Source organism: Ranitomeya variabilis, chromosome 1 (genome assembly GCF_051348905.1).
Source record: "Ranitomeya variabilis isolate aRanVar5 chromosome 1, aRanVar5.hap1, whole genome shotgun sequence".
Classification (NCBI taxonomy): Eukaryota; Metazoa; Chordata; class Amphibia; order Anura; family Dendrobatidae; genus Ranitomeya; species Ranitomeya variabilis.
The window spans coordinates 321,061,723-321,084,626 of record NC_135232.1 but is presented as its reverse complement, the minus strand read 5'-3'; the positions used below and the strand labels follow the sequence as shown (position 1 = coordinate 321,084,626).

The 22,904-nt window shown below is 44.0% G+C and overlaps 1 protein-coding gene across 1 annotated transcript in view; it reads right to left on the bottom strand.

Annotated features, from left to right (window-relative positions):
* OSGEP (O-sialoglycoprotein endopeptidase) overlaps positions 1 to 22,904 on the bottom strand; it is a 60,910-nt gene that overhangs the window by 9,797 nt on the left and 28,209 nt on the right. Inside the window, exon 7 of the mRNA XM_077297930.1 lies at positions 10,930 to 11,008. Coding sequence (XP_077154045.1) covers positions 10,930 to 11,008 — 79 coding nt within the window. The remainder of the gene's footprint in view (positions 1 to 10,929; positions 11,009 to 22,904) is intronic.

Sequence of the window (22,904 nt, the reverse complement as noted above, 5' to 3'; positions counted from 1 at the left end):
GCTACACTAACCTGTCACATGCAACTCAACACACAAAATGTTGCTACACGCATGTCGCCACACAAAACTCATCTCACAAAAGTCGCTACATGCATGTCGCCACACGCAACTCAACACACACAACTTGACACATAAAACTCGCCCTAAAACACACACAAGTCTGGTATTGTCCTTCAAAAATAAAAATCTGATTAATAAGCAAACTACAAGAGCAACAAATGTACCATATAGGAAATACGGCAGCTGTCAGTCACATGACCTGTCTATTATGTGTATGTGTGAGCTAATATATACTGCCAGGGGGGAGGGCTTCCTGTTGGCTGGGGATTTATCAGGCTGCCAATAGCAACCAATCACAGCTCAGCTTCTATTTTGCTACAGTTAATTAACCTGAGCTCTGATTGGTTAATATAGGCAACAAAGACATTCTCAGTATAACAAAGCTAATATATGTTGTGAAATGCTTCTATTTGCTTAGTTTTTGCCTTTTAATAATTACATTTCTATCTATTTGTTTTGTGGTTTTTGTGTGCAGAATAAATTTTTGTTAACACATTCTATTTTGCTAACAGCAGTCATTAACCCGGGCGAAGCCGGGTAGTACAGCTAGTCTAATATATAAAGCTGAATGTGTGTATGTATGTGTGTATGTATGTCCGGGATTGGCATCTGAACCGTCGCAGCTACAGCCACAAAATTTTGCACAGTCACACGTCTGGACCCCGAGAGCGTCATAGGCTATGTTGTGAGGTGAAATTTTAACCCCGCGCTTTCCAATTCACCAAACAATTTTGCCCCTATCTACATAATGGGGAAAAAATGAAAGGAAAAGTGTTGGAGGCAAATTAACAGCTGCCAGATGTGAACAAGGGGGACTTAAAGAATGAGAGCGATGGCGCCAAAGAGTATATACTGTACAGTTGCTAAGGTGGGGCCCCGACATGGGATAATCACCACACCACCACGGGGATATGAACACACACAATGCGCCACACACTACCACGTGCTCGAACACATATACGACCCTCAGCGCACATTTCACCACACATACACCAACCTCGCCACATAAAAGTCGAAACACAAAAGTCGCCGCTCAAAACTCGCCACGCGCAAAACTGTCCACATGCAAAACTCGCCACACGTGCAAAACTCACCTCATGGAAAACTCGCCACACGCATAACTTGCACACGCGGAAAAATTGCCACATGCACAAAAGTTGCAACACATGCAAAAGTTGCCTCACACAAAACTTGCACATACTCAAAAGGCACCACACATAAAACTCGCCACGCGCAAAACTCGCCATGCGCAAAACTTGCTGCACACAACTTGCTACACTAACCTGTCACATGCAACTCGACACACAAAAAGTTGCTACATGCATGTCGCCACACGCAACTCAACACACACAACTTGACACACGAAACTCGCCCTAAAACACACACAAGTCTGGTATTATCCTTCAAAAATAAAAATCTGATTAATAAGCTGAAAAACTACAAGAGCAACAAATGTACCATATAGGAATCCGGCAGCTGTCAGTCACATGACCAGTCTATTATGTGTATGTGTGAGCTAATATATACTGCCAGGGGGTGGGCTTACTGTTGGCTGGAGATTTATCAGACTGCCAATTTAGCTTACAAATACTGAGGTAAAAATACTGACCAAATAACGTGTGAACGAGGTCTAATACAGGAGGAGATGACATACAGATACATACTATATACAGGAGGAGATGACACACAGGTATATACTATTTACAGGGGAGATGACACACAGGTATATACTATATGCAGGAGGAGATAACACACAGATATATACTATATACAGGAGAGATGACACACAGGCATATACTATATAGAGGAGGAGATGACATACAGGTACATACTACATACAGCAGGAGATGACATACAGGTATATACTACATACAGAAGGAGATGACACACAGGTATATACTATATACAGGAGCAGATTACCTACAGGTATATAGTATATACAGGAGGAGATGACATACAGGTATATGCTATGTATAGGAGGAGATGACATACAAGTATATACTATATACAGGAGGAGATGACACACAGATATATACTATATATAGGTGAGATGACACAGGTATATACTATATACAGGAGGAGACTACATACAGGTATATACTATATATAGGAGGAGATGACATACAGGTATATACTATATACAGGGGAGATGACACACAGCAGGTATATACTATATACAGGGGAGATGACATACAGGTATATACTATATACAGGAGATGACATACAGGTGTATACTATATATAAGGGAGATGACAAACATGTATATACTGAGGTGAAAATGAGAGGTGTGAGGTGAAAATGAAAAGGTGTGAGTGCAAAATGAGAGGAGTGAGGGAAAATAGTGGAGTGATCGGAAAATGACAGATGTGAGGTCGAAATGACAAGTGTTAGGGGGGAATGAGAGGAGTGAGGGGGGAAATGAGAGATGTGAGGGGGAAAATGAAAGATGTGATGGGGAAAATGAGAGGCGTGATGGGAAAATAAGAGAAGTGAGGTGCTATAACTAACCACAGATATTTACTATGCCCAGGCAACGCTGGGCTCTTCAGCTAGCTTAGATTTACAATCTCCATGCTTTTCTCATGGTCAACTTTATTCAAGAGTTGGAACAGCCAAAAATCTGTTTGTCTTTGCACCTGAAGGAAAAACTAAGAATGTCGTTTATCAAAAGGCTCTCGAATAAGTAGTAGAAGATTACTTCACATTACTTGGCCAATTTAGTTAAATCTGTGTGGAATATCTCTGGTGTTGAAATATATGTTGTAAAATGCTTCTATTAGCTTAGTTTTTGCCTTTTAATAATTACATTTCTATCTATTTGTTTTGTGTTTTTTTTGTGCAGAATAAATTTTTGTTAACACATTCTATTTTGCTAACAGCAGTTATTACCCCGGGCGAAGCCGGGTAGTACAGCTAGTTTAGAATAAAATGCCTTCAGAATGTTGTCTTGAGATGACAATTTATTACTACTATTATACATTTTTATAGCGCCATGAATTCCATGTCGCTTTACATGTGAAAAAGGGGGCAAATATAGACAAATACATTAAACATGAGCAAAAAAACAAGGCACACAGGTACATAAGGAGGGAGGACCCTGCCCGCGAGGGCTCACAGTCTGCAGGGGGTGGGTGAGGATACACTAGGAGAGGGTAGAGCTGGTTGTGCGGAGGTTCAGTAGGATGAGGATCACTGCAGGTTGTAGTCTTGTCGGAAGACGTGAGTCTTCAGGTTCCTTTTGAAGGTTTCTATGGTAGGCGAGAGTGATGTGTTGTGGTAGAGAGTTCCAGAGTATGGAGGGAATCACGGGAGAAGTCTTGGATGCGGTTGTGGGAAGAAGAGATAAGAGGGGAGTAGAGAAGGAGATCTTGAGAGGATCGGAGGTTGCTTGTAGGTAAGTACCGGGAGACCATGTCACAGATGTATGGAGGAGACAGGTTGTGGATGGCTTTGTATGTCATTGTGAGGGTTTTGAACTGGAGTCTCTGGGCGATAGGAAGCCAGTGAAGGGCTTGGCATAGGGGAGAGGCTGGGGAATAGCGGGGAGACGGGTAGATTAGTCGGGCAGCAGAGTATAGGATGGATTGGAGTGGTGCCTGAGTGCTAGAGGGGAGGCCAGAGAGTAGGAGGTTGCAGTAGTCAAGGCGAGAGATAAGGACATTTACTAGTGTTTTTGTAGTGTCGTGGTCAAGGAATGCGCGGATCTGGGAAATATTTTTGAGTTTGAGATGGCAGGAGGAGGCAAGGGCTGGGATATGTGGCTTGAAAGAGAGGGCAGAGTCGAGGATCACCCCGAGGCACCGGGCGTGTGGGCCCGGGGAAAGGGAGCAGCCATTGACATTGATGGATAGGTCTGGTAGAGGGGTAGAGTGAGATGGGGAAAAGATGACGAATTCTGTTTGTCCATGTTCAGTTTTATAAAGCGAGCAGTAAAGGAGGCCGAGATAGCAGACAGACAGTGTGGGATTTTAGTAAGGAGGTGAGGTCAGGTCAGGATAGATATATCTGCGTGTCATCGGCGTAGAGATGATACTGCATACCGTGGGATTCTATGAGCTGTCCCAGGCCGAAAGTGTAGATGGAGAAGAGTACGGGTCCTAGAACAGAGCCTTGAGGAACACCGACAGACAAGGGGCGAAGTGATGAGGTGGCGTGGGGGAGGGAGACACTGAATGTTCGGTCTGTCAGATATGACGAGATCCATGTTGTTTGTTTTTTGCAGGACGAGTTGTACTTTTAAACGACTCTATTGATTTTACCATATAGTGTACTGGAAAACGGGGAGAAAAAATTGTGGTAAAATTGAAAATCAAAATGCAATTCCACATTTTTTTTTTACCATGTTCAATAAATGAAAAAGAAGACCTGTCATTATGATTCTCCAGGTCATTACAAGTTCATAAATACCAAACATGTATGACCTGTAGCTTCTCCGTTTTTTGGGATCTGGGCCTGGGTGAGGGCTTATTTTTTACATGCCAAGCTGACTTTTTCATTGATACCATTTAGGAGTAGATAAGATGTTTTGCTTGCCTATAATTGCAATATTGCTGAGACAAAAAAAACGTAATTTTGGCATTTTTATTTTTTTTCTTGTTACGCCGATTAATTCTGCTTCCAACAAGACAGTGACCCAAACCATACAGCTAAAGTAACGCTCGCGTGGTTTAAGAGGAAACGTGTAAATGTTTTGGAGTGGCCTAGTCAAAGCCCAGAACTTAATCCAACTGAGAATATGTGGTCAGAGTTGAAGATTGCTGTCCACCACAGGAAACCATATAACTTAAAGGAGCTGGAACAGTTTTGCCTTGTTGAATGGGCAAAAATCCCAGTAGAGAGATGTGGAAAGCTCATAGAGACTTATCCAAAGCGACTTGCAGCTGTAATTGCTGTAAAAGGAGGCTCTAGGAAGTACTGACTTGAGGGGGGTGAATAGTTAGGCACAATGAAATTTTTAAGTTATTTTGTCCTATTTGCGGTTTCCTCACAATAAAAAGAAAACCAAATGTTCACAGTTGTAGGCATGTTCTTTACATGAACTAATGCAAACCCTCAAAAAAAAACCTGTGAAATTCCAGATTGTGAGGTAGCAAAAAAAAAAGCCAGGGCGATACTTTCACAAGCCAATGTACATAGATAACAGTTGCTACTGATGAGATTCTGTCTGTCTTCTCTGAATACAGATTTTAAATCAGAATTGGGAATTTTGATAGTGACTGATCAAATCTGGCAGAGAAAGAAGCAGATTTCCCTGATAAGATATATTTCAAAATTGCTTATTTTCTTGTGTACTATTGATTTATGAAATAAAAATTAAAATGAAGGATACTCTTTAACCCCTTCATGACCCAGCCTATTTTGGCCTTAATGACCTTGCCGTTTTTTGCAATTCTGACCAGTGTCCCTTTATGATGTAATAACTCGGGAACGCTTCAACGGATCCTAGCGATTCTGAGATTGTTTTTTCGTGACATCTTGGGCTTCATGTTAGTGGTAAATTTAGGTCGATAATTTCTGCGTTTATTTGTGAAAAAAAATGGAAATTTGGCGAAAATTTTGAAAATTTTGCAATTTTCACATTTTTAATTTTTATTCTGTTAAACCAGAGAGTTATGTGACACAAAATAGTTAATAAATAACATTTCCCACATGTCTACTTTACATCAGCACAATTTTGGAAACAACATTTTTTTTTGCTAGGAAGTTATAAGGGTTAAAATTTGACCAGTGATTTCTCATTTTTACAACAAAATTTACAAAACCATTTTTTTTAGGGACCACCTCTATATGGCTGAAAATACCCAAAAGTGACACCATTCTAAAAACTGCACCCCTCAAGGTGCTCAAAACCACATTCAAGAAGTTTATTAACCCTTCAGGAGTTTCACAGCAGCAGAAGCAACATGGAAGGAAAAAATGAACATTTAACTTTTTAGTCACAAAAATGATCTTTTAGCAACAATTTTTTTTATTTTCCCAAGGGTAAAAGGAGAAACTGGACCACGAACGTTGTTGTCCAATTTGTTCTGAGTACACTGATACCTCACATGTGGGGGTAAACCACTGTTTGGGCGCACGGCAGAACTCCGATGGGAAGGAGCGCCATTTGACTTTTTGAATGAAAAATTGGCTCCAATCTTTAGCGGACACCATGTCGCATTTGGAGAGCCCCCGTGTGCCTAAACATTGGAGCTCCCCCACAAGTGACCCCATTTTGGAAACTAGACGCCCTAAGGAACTTATCTAGATGCATAGTGAGCACTTTAAACCCCCAGGTGCTTCACAAATTGATCCGTAAAAATGAAAAAGTACTTTTTTTTCACAAAAAAATTATTTTAGCCTCAATTTTTTAATTTTCACATGGGCAACAGGATAAAATGGATCCTAAAATTTGTTGGGCAATTTCTCCTGAGTACACTGATACCTCACATGTGGGGGTAAACCACTGTTTGGGCACATGGTAAGGCTCGGAAGGGAAGGAGCGCCATTTGACTTTTTGAATGGAAAATGAGCTCCAATCGTTAGCGGACACCATGTCGCGTTTGGAGAGCCCCTGTGTGCCTAAACATTGGAGCTCTCCCACAAGTGACCCCATTTTGGAAACTAGACCCCCCAAGGAACTTATCTAGATGCATAGTGAGCACTTTAAACCAACAAGTGCTTCACAGAAGTTTATAACGCAGAGCCGTGAAAATAAAAAATAATTTTTCTTTCCTCAAAAATGATTTTTAGCCCAGAATTTTTTATTTTCCCAAGGGTAACAGGAGAAATTGGACCCCAAATGTTGTTGTCCAGTTTGTCCTGAGTACGATGATACCCCATATGTGGGGGTAAACCACTGTTTGGGTGCACGGCAGGGCTTGGAAGGGAAGGCACGCCATTTGGCTTTTTGAATGGAAAATTAGCTCCAATCATTAGCGGACACCATGTCGCGTTTGGAGAGCCCCTGCGTGCCTAAACATTGGAGCTTCCCCATAAGTGACCCCATTTTGGAAACTAGACCTCCCAAGGAACTAATCTAGATGTGTGGTGAGCACTTTGAACCCCCAAGTGCTTCACAGAAGTTTATAACGCAGAGCCGTGAAAATAAAAAATCATTTTTCTTTCCTCAAAAATAATTTTTTAGCCCGCAATTTTTTATTTTCCCAAGGGTTACAGGAGAAATTGGACCCCAAAAGTTGTTGATCAGTTTCTCCTGAGTACGCTGGTACCCCATATGTGGGGGTAAACCACTGTTTGGGCACACGTCGGGGCTCGGAAGGGAGAGAGCACCATTTTACTTTTTCAACGCAAGATTGGCTGGAATCAATGGTGGCGCCGTGTCGCGTTTGGAGACCCCCTGATGTGCCTAAAAAGTGGAAACCCCTCAATTCTAACTCCAACACTAACCCCAACACACCCCTAACTCTAATCCCAACCCTAACCACAACCCTAACCCCAACACACCCCTAACCCTAGTCTTACCCCTAATTCCAACTCTAACCCTAAGGCTATGTGCTCACGTTGCGGATTTGTGTGGATTTTTCCGCAGTTTTTGAAAAATCTGCAGGTAAAACGCACTGCACTTTACCTGCGGATTTACCGCGGATTTCCAGTGTTTTTTTGCGTGGATTTCACTTGCGGATTCCTATTATGGAGCAGGTGTAAAACGCTGCGGAATTGCACAAAGAATTGACATGCTGCGGAAAATACAACGCAGCGTTTCCGCGCTGTATTTTCCGCACCATGGGCACAGCGGATTTGGTTTTCCATAGGTTTACGTGGTACTGTAAACGTGATGGAAAACTGATACGAATCCGCAGCGACCAATCCGCTGCGGATCCGCAGCCAAATCCGCACCGTGTGCCTAATTCTAACCCTAATTCCAACCCTAACCCTAATTCTAACCCTAATTCTAACCCTAATTCTAACCCTAGCCCTAAGTGCAACCCTAGCCCTAAGTGCAACCCTAGCCCTAAGTGCATCCCTAGCCCTAAGTGCATCCCTAGCCCTAAGTGCATCCCTAGCCCTAAGTGCATCCCTAGCCCTAAGTGCATCCCTAGCCCTAAGTGCAACCCTAGCCCTAAGTGCAACCCTAGCCCTAAGTGCAACCCTAGCCCTAAGTGCAACCCTAGCCCTAAGTGCAACCCTAAGTGCAACCCTAACCCTAAGTGCAACCCTAAGTGCAACCCTAAGTGCAACCCTAGCCCTAAGTGCAACCCTAACCCTAACCCTACCCCTAACCGTACCCCTAACCGTACCCCTAACCCTAACCCTAATGGAAAAACAAAAATAATTATATTTTCTAAATTTTATTATGGGGGTGATAAAGGGGGGGATTTATTTACTATTTTTTTTTATTTTGATCGCTGTGATAGAACTTATCACAGCGACCAAAATGTGCAGGAACGAATCTGCCGGCTGGCAGATTCGGCGGGCGCACTGCGCATGCGCCTGCCATTTTCCAAGATGGCGGCGCCCATGAAGAAGACGGCCGGACACCGGGAGGGACATCGGAGCTAGGTAAGTATGGGGGGGTGGGATTGGAACACGGGGGGGGATCGGAGGACCTGGGGAGCGGACAGGAGGACCGGGGGAGCCGACAGGAGGGAGGAGGGGAGCGGAACGGAGATCGGGGCAAAAAGGACGACTGGGGAGGTGATCGGTGGGGTGGGGTGGGGGCAGATCGGGGTCTCCAGCCATGGCAGATGCTATTGCAGCATCGGCCATGGCTGGATTGTAATATTTCACCATGTTCATAGGTGAAATATTACAAATCGCTCTGATTGGCAGTTTCACTTTCAATAGCCAATCAGAGCGATCGTAGCCACGGGGGGGTGAAGCCACCCCCCCTGGGCTGAAGTACCACTCCCCCTGTCTCTGCAGATCGGGTAAAATGGGAGTTAACCCCTTCACCCGATCTGCAGGGACGCGATCATTCTGTGACACAGCATATGCGTCACAGGTCGGATTGGCACCGACTTTCATGACGCATACGCTGTGTCACAGGTCGGGAAGGGGTTAACTTATGGCGATTATGTAAAGATGTGCGCATAGAAGCATAAATCTTGCACATCTTCCAAGTTATGTTGCTACATCATTATATGTGGGTATAATAGGATTATGTAAATATCAAGATTGGATATATAAACTAGGATAACAAAAAAAAAAAATCAAGGTTTATAAATACTTATTTCTATGTACAAATTGTGTCTAGAACAAGCAGACATCATTGCTGTTTCACTGCCCTTACAATAACCTTAGAAATAAAGTAATCAATACAGGCAGGCGGCAGTGGACAAATGCTATGTCTGGTGGGTAATATTAAAGCAGTGGAATCTGTAAATTATACAGTACAGGATGCAGACAATGAAAATAACATTACAGATGTTTCATTGCTCTGCAGACTGACGGAATACTGTACCCAATATGTCTATGGAGTACACTGACAACAGATAATTGAGTTATACTAATGAGAAAAAGATCTCTATGTACCAAGCTCCAAAGCCCTCTCTGGAAATGAAGAACTTTTCCTAAAATGCAATATACCATATACTATCTATTGAAGATTAAGCTTCTTTGATAAAATTGCTTACTCATCTAAAACTAGAACTAAAGCAGTAGAATATTTTCTGGTCGTTGAGCCACAATGTCATATTGAACGACTTCTAAGCGCCATAGTAAAACTTAAAATGGGTATTGACTTTTGAGAGGTTTGTGGCATATCCAAAAATACATGCCATAAATGTCTACTAGCAGGACTCCCACATATCTGAAGAATGGGCGTGCAACAGTGGGAGAAATAAGTATTTGATCCCTTGCTGATTTTGTAAGTTTGCCCACTGACAGACATGAACAGTCTATAATTTTAATTGTAGGTTAATTTTAACATTGAGAGATAGAATATCAAAAATAAAATCCAGAAAATCACATTGCATAAATTATATAAATGTATTTGAATTTTGTAGTGAGAAATAAGTATTTGATCCCTCTGGCAAACCAGACTTAATACTTGGTGGCAAAACCCTTGTTGGCAAGCACAGCAGTCAGACGTTTTTGTAGTTGATGATGAGGTTTGCACACGTGTCAGGAGGAATTTTGGTTCACCCCTCTTTGCAGATCATCTCTAAATCATTAAGATTTTGAGGCTGTCACTTGGCAACTCGGAACTTTACCTCCCTCCATAAGTTTTCTATGGGATTAAGGTCTGGAGACTGGCTAGGCCACTCCATGACCTTAATGTGTTTCTTTTTGAGCCACTCCTTTGTTGCCTTGGCTGTATGTTTGGGGTCCTCCGAGTATTTATGACTGCTCGGAGATTTAGTTTTCATCACCGCAGCTGAATAATTTACAGCTACTAGCCAGCTTGATTACATATGGTGATTCCCTAGCAACCAGGCAACCCCCACATGTACTCAGCCTGGCTAGTAGTTGTAAATCATTCAGCTGCGGCGATGAAAACTAAATCTCAGGGCAGTCATAAATACTCGGAGATCACCCGAGCGTGCTCGAGAAAACCCGAGCAACGAGTATATTCGCTCATCACTAGTAATATCCACAAGGTAAAATGGCCAAACAGTTTAAAGCTTTATTCACACATCAGTATTTGTATATCAAATCCAGGAGGGTTTCCTTTAACACAGGTCAGGTGTCAGACTGGCAATTATAGATTTTCTCTGCAAGTGCCACTGCTAGCTGTAGTATACACTGACCACATAGTGAGTGGGCGAATAAGCCCTTGGACAGGGTCCATGTTCATCTTCCGACTTGGGCTGTCTCCAGGGAATACTTTAGTTACCGCCTAATACATTAGTCTATGGGTAATAAATCGTTTTGATTGAATACGCCCAAATTTTCTTATATTCAGTTGATATGTGGAATATGTCTTACCTCAATATATGACAGAATACCAGAAAAAGACACATCCATCCCCTTCACGGTGTAGGGAAGCTCCACAAACTTTTTGCCCCTAAGGTTAAAATGAATGGAAAGCGTTAGTGTACGTGTATTACTATTGCTATACAGCTATCAGTCTCCCTACTAATTTAGGACATTGTAAGATACGGAATCAGTCATTGGCATAATAAATGCGCAGTGCTTTGCAGGAACTGGACCCCTTTAATGTTTACCAGGCAGCTGGGGGCCTACAAATAACTTGCAGGTCTGCGTTCTTAGTCCACCTACTAGGCCATAAAATGGAAAATAATAACTCTTTCAATATATATATATATATATATATATATATATATATATATATATATATATATATATATATATATATATATGGTCATATGAAAAAGTTTGGGCACCCCTATTAATCTTAAGCTTAATGTTTTATAAAAATGGTTTTTGTTGCAACAGCTATTTCAGTTTCATATATCTAATAACTGTTGGACACAGTAATGTTTCTGCCTTGAAATGAGGTTTATTGTACTAACAGAAAATGTGCAATCTGCATTCAAACAAAATTTGACAGGTGCATAAGTATGGGCACCCTTATCATGTTCTTGTTTTAAATACTCCTACCTACTTTTTACTGACTTACTAAAGCACTTTTTTTGGTTTTGTAACCTTATTGAGCTTTGAACTTCATAGCCAGGTGTATGCAATCATGGGAAAAGCTACTTAACCCCTTAGTGACAGAGCCAATTTGGTACTTAATAACCGAGCCAATTTTTACAATTCTGACCACTGTCACTTTATGAGGTTATAACTCTGGAACGCTTTATCGGATCCCGCTGATTCTGAGATTGTTTTTTCGTGACATATTGTACTTCAAGTTAGTGGTAACATTTCTTCGATATTACTTGCGATTATTTATGAAAAAAACGGAAATATGGCGAAAATTTTAAAAAATGTGCAATTTTCAAACTTTGTATTTTTATGCCCTTAAATCAGAGAGATATGTCACGAAAAATAGTTAATAAATAACATTTCCCACATGTCCACTTTACATCAGCACAATTTTGGAAACAAAATTTTTTTTTGTTAGTTATAAGGGTTAAAAGTTGACCAGCAATTTCTCATTTTTACAACACCATGTTTTTTTTAGGGACCACATCACCTTTTAAGTCATTTTGAGGGGTCTATATGATAGAAAATAACCAAGTGTGACACCATTCTAAAAACTGCACCCCTCAAGCTGCTCAAAACCACATTCAAGAAGTTTATTAACCCTTTACGTACTTCACAGGAACTGAAACAATGCGGAAGAAAAAAATTAACATTTAACTTTTTTTTGCAAACATTTTACTTCAGAACCATTTTTTTTAATTTTCACAAGTGTAAAAACAGAAATTTAACCACAAATTTTGTTGTGCAATTTCTCCTGAGTACGCCGATACCCCATATGTGGAGGTAAACCACTGCTTGGGCGCACCGCAGAGCTTGGAAGTGAAGGAGCGCCGTTTGACTGTTTCAATGCAGAATTGGCTGGAATTGAGATCGGACGCCATGTCGCGTTTGGAGAGCCCCTAATGTGCCTAAACAGTGGAAACCCCCCACAAGTGACACCATTTTGGAAACTAGACCCCTTAAGGAACTTATCTAGATGTGTGGTGAGCACTTTGAACCCCCAAGTGCTTCACAGAAGTTTATAACGTAGAGCCGTGAAAATAACAAATCGCATTTTTTCTACAAAAATGATCTTTTTGCCTCCAAATTTTTATTTTACCAAGGGTAACAGGAGAAAATGGACCCCAGAAGTTGTTGTACAATTTGTCCTGAGTACGCCGACACCCCATATGTGGGGGTAAACCACTGTTTGGGCGCATGGCTGAGCTCGGAAGCAAAGGAGCGCCATTTGACTTTTCAATGCAAAATTGACTGGAATTGAGATCGGACGCCATGTCGCGTTTGGAGAGCCCCTGATGTGCCTAAACAGTAGAAACCCCCCAAATGTGACCCCATTTTGGAAACTAGACCCCCCATGGAACTTATCTAGATGTGTAGTGAGAACTTTGAATGCCCAAGTGCATCACAGAAGTTTATAATGCAGGGTCGTGAAAATAAAAATTTATTTATTTTTAACAAAAAAGATTTTTTAGCCCCCAAGTTTTTATTTTCACAAGGGTAACAAGAGAAATTGGACCCCAAAAGTTGTTGTCCAATTTGTCCTGAGTATGCTGGTACCCCATATGTGGGGGTAAACCACTGTTTGGGCGCATGGCTGAGCTCGGAAGGGAAGGAGCGCCGTTTTGGAATGCAGACTTTGATAGAATTGTCTGCTGGCGTTATGTTGCGTTTGCAGACCCCTAATGTACCTAAACAGTAGAAACCCCCAACAAGTGACCCCATTTTGGAAAATAGACCCCCCAAGGAACTTATCTAGATATGTGGTGAGAACTTTGAATGCCCAAGTGCTTCACAGAAGTTTATAATGCAGAGTAGTGAAAATAAAAAAATATATTTTTTTCCCACAAAAAAGATTTTTTAGCCCCCAAATTTTTATTTTCACAAGGGTAACAAGAGAAATTGGACCCCAAAAGTTGTTGTCCAATTTGTCCTGAGTATGCTGGTACCCAATATGTGGGGGTAAACCACTGTTTGGGCACACGGCAGAGCTCGGAAGGGAAGGAGCGCCATTTTGGAATGCAGGCTTTGATAGAATGGTCTGCGGGCGTTATGTTGCGTTTGCAGAGCCCCTGATGTACCTAAACAGTAGAAACCCCCCACAAGTGACCAAATTTTGGAAACTACACCCCCTAAGGAACTTATCTAGATATGTGGTGAGAACTTTGAATGCTCAAGTGCTTCACAGAAGTTTATAATGCAGAGTAGTGAAAATAAAAAAATATTTTTTTTTCCCACAAAAAAGATTTTTAGCCCCCAACTTTTTATTTTCACAAGGGTAACAGGAGAAATTGGACCCCAAAAGTTGTTGTCCAATTTATCCCGAGTACGCTGATGCTCCATATGTGGGGGTAAACCACTGTTTGTGCGCACGGCAGAGCTCAGAAGGGAGGGAGCACCATTTGACTTTTTTAGCGCAAAATTGGCTGTCGTGTTTGGAGACCCCCTGATGTACCTAAACAGTGGAAACCCCCCAATTCTAACTCCAACCCTAACTCCAACACACCCCTAACCCTAATCTCAACCCGATCCATAATCCTAATCACAACCCTAACCCCAAAACAGCCCTAATCTCAACCCTAACCATAACCCTAATCAAAACCCTAAATCCAACACACCCCTAACCCTAATCTCAACCCTAACATCAAACCTAACCCTAATCCCAATACACCCCTAATCCCAACCCTAACCTTAACCCTAATCCCAAACGTAACCCTAATCCCAACCGTAACCCTAATACCAACCCTAATCCAAACCCTAACCCTAATCCCAACTCTAACCCTAACTTTAGCCCCAACCCTAACCATAACTTTAGCCCCAACCCTAACTTTAGCCCCAACCCTAGCCCTAACTTTAGCCCCAATCCTAACCCTAAATTTAACCCTAACCCTAGCCCTAACTTTAGCCCCAACCCTAACCCTAAGGCTACTTTCACACTTGCGTCGTGTGGCATCCGTCACAATCTGTCGTTTTGGACAAAAAACGGATCCTGCAAATGTGCCCACAGGATGCCTTTTTTGCCCATAGACTTGTATTACCGACGGATGGCCACACGTCGCGTCCCTCGTGCACTGGATCCGTTGTGTTTTGGCGGACCGTCGTCACAAAAAAGTTCAATGTAACCTTTTCTTTGTACGTCGCGTCCGCCATTTCCGCGCATGCGTGGCCATAACTCTGCCCCCTCGTCCCCAGGACATAGACTGGGCAGCGGATGCGTTGAAAAACTGCATCCACTGCCCACGTTGTGCACAATTTTCACAACGTGCGTCGGGCTGACGCATTGCGACCGCCCCGCACCGACGCAAGTGTGAAAGAAGCCTAAGGCTACTTTCACACTAGCGTCGTACTCGGCCCATCGCAGTGTGTCGGGCCGACGTACCGACGCTAGCGTTGTAAGCGCCGCACAACGGGTGCAGCGGATGCTGTTTTTTCAACTCATCCGCTGCCCCATTGTGAGGTGCGGGGAGGCGGGGGCAGAGTTCCGGCTGCGCATGCGCGGTCGGAAATGGCGGACACGTCGCACAAAAAAAGTTACATGTAGCGTTTTTTTGTGCCGACGGTCCGCCAAAGCACGACGCATCCGTCGCACGATGGATGCGACGTGTGGCAATCCGTCGCAATGTGTCGCTAATGCAAGTCAATGGAGAAAAAACGCATCCTGCAAGCACTTTTGCAGGATGCGTTTTTTCTCCAACGACGCATTGCGACGGAAGCCAAAAAACGCTAGTGTGAAAGTAGCCTAACCCTAACCCTAACTTTAGCCCCAACCCTAGCCCTAACCCTAGCCCTAACCCTAACCCTAATTTTAGCCCCAACTCGTCTCTCCTGCCGGCCGGCAGATGGCAGCAGATGGCGGGCGCACTGCGCATGCGCCCGCCATTTTCTTTCCCGAGGAAGAAGCCGGCCGGCAGGAGGAGACGCAGGAGGACCCAGGGACACCGGATGAGTATGATAGGGTCCCCGAATCCCCCTATTTCTCTGTCCTCTGATGTGCGATCACATCAGAGGACAGAGAATTACAGATCGCTTTTTTTTTTTTTTGCGGTCGCCTGTAAACAGTTAATTACCGGCGATCGCAAAACAGGGGTCGGTAAAAACCGACCCCGATCATGTTCTTTGGGGTCTCGGCTACCCCCGACAGCCGAGACCCCAAAGATCTTCCGGGTGCCGGGCGGCGGGCGCACTGCGCATGCGCCCGACATTTTTTCCCCGGAAAAAAGATGGCGGCGCCCATCGGGAGCCACGAGGAGCACCGGGGGAGATAGGTGAGTATTGGGGGGCTATTGGGGGCCATCGGGGACCCTATTTCTCTGTCCTCCGATGTGCGATCACATCGGAGGACAGAGAAATTAAATGGCAAATCGCGGTTTGTTTGTTTTTGTTGTGACCGCCGGTAAACGGTTAATTACTGGCGATCGCAACTCGGGGGTCGGTAAAAACCCCCCGAATCATGTTCTCTGGGGTCTCGGCTACCCTCGGCAACCGAGACCCCAGAGAAAATCCGACTCTGGGGGGCGCTATTCACTTTTTACACAGCGCCGTTAATTAACGGCGCTGTGGTTTAAGTACCCTTAACTGCCGCCGTTAAAAGGCGTATCGGCGGTCGTTAAGGGGTTAAAGTAGCCACTTGCAAGTTGTTCTCCTGTTTGAATCTCCTCTGAAGAGTGGCATCATGGGCTCCTCAAAACAACTGTCAAATGATCTGAAAACAAAGATTATTCAACATAGTTGTTCAGGGGAAGGATACAAAAAGCTGTCTCAGAGATTTAACCTGTCAATTTCCACTGTGAGGAACATAGTAAGGAAATGGAAGAACACAGGTACAGTTCTTGTTAAGGCCAGAAGTGGCAGGCCAAGAAAAACATCAGAAAGGCAGAGAAGAAGAATGGTGAGATCAGTCAAGGACAATCCTCAGGCCACCTCCAGAGATCTGCAGCATCAACTTGCTGCAGATGGTGTCACTGTGCATCGGTCAACTATACAACGCACTTTGCACAAGAAGAAGCTGTATGGGAGAGTGATGCGAAAGAAGCCGTTTCTGCAAGCACGCCACAAACAGAGTAGGCTGAGGTATGCAAAAGCACATTTGGAGAAGCCAATTTCTTTTTGGAAGAAGGTCCTGTGGACTCATGAAACCAAGATTGAGTTATTTGGTAATGCAAAAAGGCGTTATGCATGGCGGCAAAAAAACACAGTGCGTTGTATAGTTGACCGATGCACAGTGACACCATCTGCAGCAAGTTGATGCTGCAGCTCTCTGGAGGTGGTCTGAGGATTGTCCTTGACTGATCTGTTATGACCGGGTGAGTACGGAGCGGTACTGAGATGACCTGGTGGGTAAGACCAATCATGGGAAATGACCTGGTGGGCAAAACAAAAGTAGTACTAGCTCTGAGGAGGTGGTAACTCTACTGACCGCAATCCCTACTCCTAACACCAACACTAGAAATAGCCGTGGAGCGTACCTAACTCTGCCTAGATGCCTCTGCACAGCCTAAGAACTAACTACCCCTAAAGATGGAAACGGAAAGCTATCTCGCCTCAGAGAAACCCCCAAAGGAAGATAGCCCCCCACAAATATTAACGGTGAGTGGAGAGGGAAATGACAAACTCAGAAATGAAACTAGATATTTTAGCAAAGGAGGCCAATACTATCTAAATAGACAGAGATAGGAAAGGTTACTGTGCGGTCAGTATAAAAACTAAAAGTCCACGCAGAGTTTGCAAAAATAACCACCACACAGACTCACTGTGTGGAGGGGCAAATCTGCGACCTCAGAGCTTCCAACTAGCCAGAATATTTCATAATGACAAGCTGGACAAAAGAAACATAAATTGAACTGAACCAAAGGTCATAAGCAGGGAAACACTCAAAAACTAGCAGACTTATCTTTAAGCTGGAAATGGACTGGCCAACAGAGAACTTCCAAGAAAGGACAGAATCCACAGGAAATACATTGACAGCTGGCATCACATACAGCCAAAAGCCCAGTTAAATACCAAGCCCAGGAAACCGATTAGTGAACGCAGCTGCTAAGTTCCACTTGAAACCACCAGAGGGAGCCCAAGAGCAGAACTCCCAAAAATACCATTAGCAACCACAGGATGGAGCCCAAGAACGGAATTCACAACAGTACCCCCCCCCCCTTGAGGAGGGGTCACCGAACCCTCACCAGAGCCCCCAGGCCGATCGGGACGAGCCAAATGAAAAGCACGTACCAAGTCGGCAGCATGGACATCGGAGGCAAACACCCAAGAGTTATCCTCCTGGCCATAACCCTTCCACTTGACCAGATACTGAAGTTTCCCCCTTGAAAGACGAGAATCCAAAATCTTCACCACATATTCCAGCTCCCCTCAACCAACACCGGAGCAGGAGGATCAACGGAGGGAACCATGGGCACCACATATCTCCGCAACAAAGATCTATGGAACACATTATGAATGGAAAACGAAGCTGGAAGGGCCAAACGAAAAGACACAGGATTGATAATTTCCGAAATGCTATAAGGACTAATAAAACGAGGCTTGAACTTAGGGGAAGAGACCTTCATAGGAACATGACGAGAAGACAACCAGACCAAATCCCCATCCCGAAGTCGGGGACCAACGCACCGACGGTGGTTAGCAAAACGTTGAGCCTTTTCCTGAGACAATGTTAAATTGTCCACCACATGAGTCCAAATCCGCTGCAACCTGTCCACCACAGAATCCACCCCAGGACAGTCCGGAGGCTCAACCTGCCCTGAAGAAAAATGAGGATGAAAACCGAAATTGCAAAAAAAAAGGCGAAACCAAAGTAGCAGAACTATCCCGATTATTAAGGGCAAACTTGGCCAACGGCAGGAAGGTAACCCAATCGTCCTGATCAGCAGACACAAAGCATCTCAAGTAGGTTTCCAAGGTCTGATTGGTTCCCTCCGTCTGTCCATTTGTCTGAGGGTGAAACGCCGAAGAAAAAGACAAATTAATGCCCATTCTACCACAAAAGGACCGCCAAAACCTAGAAACAAACTGGGTACCTCTGTCAGACACAATATTCTCCGGAATACCATGCAAACGAACCACATGCTGGAAAAACAAAGGAACCAAATCAGAGGAGGAAGGCAACTTAGGCAAAAGGTACCAAATGGACCATTTTAGAAAACCGGTCACAAACCACCCAGATGACAGACATCTTCTGAGACACAGGAAGATCAGAAATAAAATCCATGGAAATATGCGTCCAGGGCCTCTCAGGGATAGGCAAGGGCAAAAGCAACCCACTAGCATGAGAACAGCAGGGCTTAGCCCGGGTACAAATCCCACAGGACTGCACGAAGGAACGCACATCCCGTGACAAAGAAGGCCACCAAAAGGACCTGGCAACCAAATCTCTGGTTCCAAAGATCCCAGGATGACCAGCCAACACCGAACAATGGATCTCAGAAATCACCTTACTAGTCCATCTATCAGGAACAAACAATTTCCCCACAGGACAGCGGTCGGGTCTATCAACCTGAAACTCCTGAAGCACCCGCAGCAAATCAGGGGAAATAGCAGAAAGAATCACCCCCTCCTTGAGAATACCAGCCGGCTCACGGACTCCAGGAGAATCAGGCAAAAAACTCCTAGACAAGGCATCAGCCTTCACATTCTTTGATTCAGGAAGATACGAGACCACAAAATCAAAACGGGAGAAAAACAAAGACCACCGAGCCTGTCTAGGATTCAAGCGCTTGGCCGACTCAAGGTAAATAAGATTCTTGTGGTCGGTCAAGACCACAACACGATGCTTGGCTCCCTCAAGCCAATGTCGCCACTCCTCAAATGCCCACTTCATAGCCAACAACTCCCGATTGCCGACATCATAATTACGCTCAGCAGGCGAAAACTTTCTGGAGAAGAAAGCACACGGCTTCAACACAGAGCCATCAGAACTTTTCTGAGACAGAACAGCTCCTGCCCCAATCTCAGAAGTGTCAACCTCAACCTGAAAAGGGAGAGAAACATCTGGCTGACGCAACACAGGGGCAGAAGTAAAACGACGCTTAAGCTCCTGAAAGGCCTCCACAGCCGAAGAGGACCAATTCACCACATCTGCACCTTTCTTGGTCAAATCGATCAGAGGTTTAACCACAGTAGAAAAATTAGCAATGAAGCGGCGATAAAAATTAGCAAAGCCCAAAAATTTCTGAAGGCTCTTCACAGATGTGGGCTGAGTCCAATCATAAATAGCCTGGACCTTAACAGGATCCATTTCAATAGTCGAGGGAGAAAAAATGAACCCCAGAAAAGAAACCTTCTGAACTCCAAAAAGGCACTTAGACCCCTTCACAAACAGAGTATTAGCACGAAGAATCTGAAATAACATCCTGACCTGCTTCACATGAGTCTCCCAATCATTGGAAAAAAACAAAATATCATCCAAATATACAATCATAAATTTATCCAAGTACTCCTGGAAAATATCATGCATAAAGGACTGAAACACAGATGGAGCATTAGAGAGCCCGAAAGGCATCACAAGATATTCAAAATGGCCTTCGGGCGTATTAAATGCTGTTTTCCATTCACCACCCTGTTTGATGCGGACCAGATTATACGCCCCTCGAAGGTCAATCTTGGTAAACCAGCTAGCCCCTTTAATCCGAGCAAACAAATCAGAGAGCAAAGGCAAAGGGTACTGGAATTTGACCGTGATCTTATTGAGAAGGCGATAATCTATACAGGGCCTCAAGGAGCCATCCTTCTTGGCAACAAAAAAGAACCCCGCTCCCAACGGTGACGAAGACGGGCGAATATGCCCCTTCTCCAAGGATTCTTTTACATAAGTCCGCATAGCGGCATGCTCTGGCACAGACAGATTGAAAAGTCGACCCTTAGGGAACTTACAGCCAGGAATCAAATTAATAGCGCAATCACAGTCCCTATGAGGAGGCAGAGGACTGGATTTAGGCTCCTCAAATATATCCTGAAAATCTGACAAAAACTCAGGAACTTCAGAAGAAGGGGACGAGGAAATTGACATCAGAGGAATGTCACTATGTATCCCCTGACAACCCCAACTAGTCACGGACATAAGATTTCCAATTCAGCACTGGATTATGTACCTGTAACCATGGAAACCGCAGCACAACCACATCATGCAAATTATGCAACACCAAAAAGCGAATATTTTCCTGATGTGCTGGAACCATGTTCATGGCTAACTGTGTCCAGTACTGAGGTTTATTCTTGGCCAATGGCGTAGCATCTATTCCCCTCAAGGGAATAGGACTTTGCAAAGGCTCCAAGGGGAAACCACAGCGCTTGGCAAATTCTAGGTCCATTAAGTTCAGGGCAGCGCCAGAATCCACAAATGCCATTACAGAAAAGGACGACAATGAGCAAATCAGGGTAATAGACAAGAGAAATTTAGGCTGTACAGTACTGATGGCAACCGACTTAGCAACCCTCTTAGTTCGCTTCGGACAGTCAGAGATAGCATGAGCAGCGTCACCACAGTAAAAACAGCCCATTCTGACGTCTGAACTCCTGCCGTTCTGCTCTTGTCAAAACTCTATCGCATTGCATAGGCTCTGAACTCTGTCCAGAGGACACCGCCATATTGTGCACCACCTTACGTTCCCGTGAGCGCCGATCAATCTGAATAGCCAGAGACATTGATTCGTTCAAACCAGCAGGCGTGGGAAACCCCACCATAACATCTTTAAGAGCTTCAGAAAGACCCTTTCTGAAAATAGCTGCCAGGGCATCCTCATTCCATTTTGTAAGCACAGACCACTTTCTAAATTTCTGACAATATATCTCTACTGCTTCCTGACCTTGACACAGAGCCAGCAAAATTTTTTCTGCCTGATCCACAGAATTGGGTTCGTCATAAAGCAGTCCCAGTGCTTGAAAAAACGAATCTATATTGAGCAATGCAGGATTACCTGGCTCAAGGGAGAATGCCCAGTCCTGCGGGTCGTCACGCAGCAGAGAAATAACAATCTTCACCTGCTGAATGGGGTCACCAGAGGAACAGGGTCTCAGAGCAAAAAATAATCTGCAATTATTTTTAAAATTCAAAAACCTAGATCTATCCCCAGAAAATAAATCAGGAATAGGAATTCTAGGCTCAGAAACAGGAGTTTGAATTACATAGTCTTGGATACTCTGTACAGTTGCAGCAAGATGATCAACACGCGCAGACAGACCCTGAATCTCCATATCAGCACCAAGCTCCTGCACCATCCAAAAATCAAGGGGAAGAAAAAAGGACGAAACAAGCAACACACAAAAAAAAAAAACTGACTCAGAACTTTCTCTTCCCTCTTTTGAGATGCATTTAACACATTGTGGGCCAGCTGTACTGTTATGACCGGGTGAGTACGGAGCGGTACTGAGATGACCTGGTGGGTAAGACCAATCATGGGAAATGACCTGGTGGGCAAAACAAAAGTAGTACTAGCTCTGAGGAGGTGGTAACTCTACTGACCGCAATCCCTACTCCTAACACCAACACTAGAAATAGCCGTGGAGCGTACCTAACTCTGCCTAGATGCCTCTGCACAGCCTAAGAACTAACTACCCCTAAAGATGGAAACGGAAAGCTATCTCGCCTCAGAGAAACCCCCAAAGGAAGATAGCCCCCCCACAAATATTAACGGTGAGTGGAGAGGGAAATGACAAACTCAGAAATGAAACTAGATATTTTAGCAAAGGAGGCCAATACTATCTAAATAGACAGAGATAGGAAAGGTTACTGTGCGGTCAATATAAAAACTAAAAGTCCACGCAGAGTTTGCAAAAATAACCACCACACAGACTCACGGTGTGGAGGGGCAAATCCGCGACCTCAGAGCTTCCAACTAGCCAGAATATTTCATAATGACAAGCTGGACAAAAGAAACATAAATTGAACTGAACCAAAGGTCATAAGCAGGGAAACACCCAAAAACTAGCAGACTTATCTTTAAGCTGGAAATGGACTGGCCAACAGAGAACTTCCAAGAAAGGACAGAATCCACAGGAAATACATTGACAGCTGGCATCACATACAGCCAAAAGCCCAGTTAAATACCAAGCCCAGGAAACCGATTAGTGAACGCAGCTGCTAAGTTCCACTTGAAACCACCAGAGGGAGCCCAAGAGCAGAACTCCCAAAAATACCATTAGCAACCACAGGATGGAGCCCAAGAACGGAATTCACAACACTGATCTCACCATTCTTCTTCTCTGCCTTTATGATGTTTTTCTTGGCCTGCCACTTCTGGCCTTAACAAGAACTGTACCTATGTTCTTCCATTTCCTTACTATGTTCCTCACAG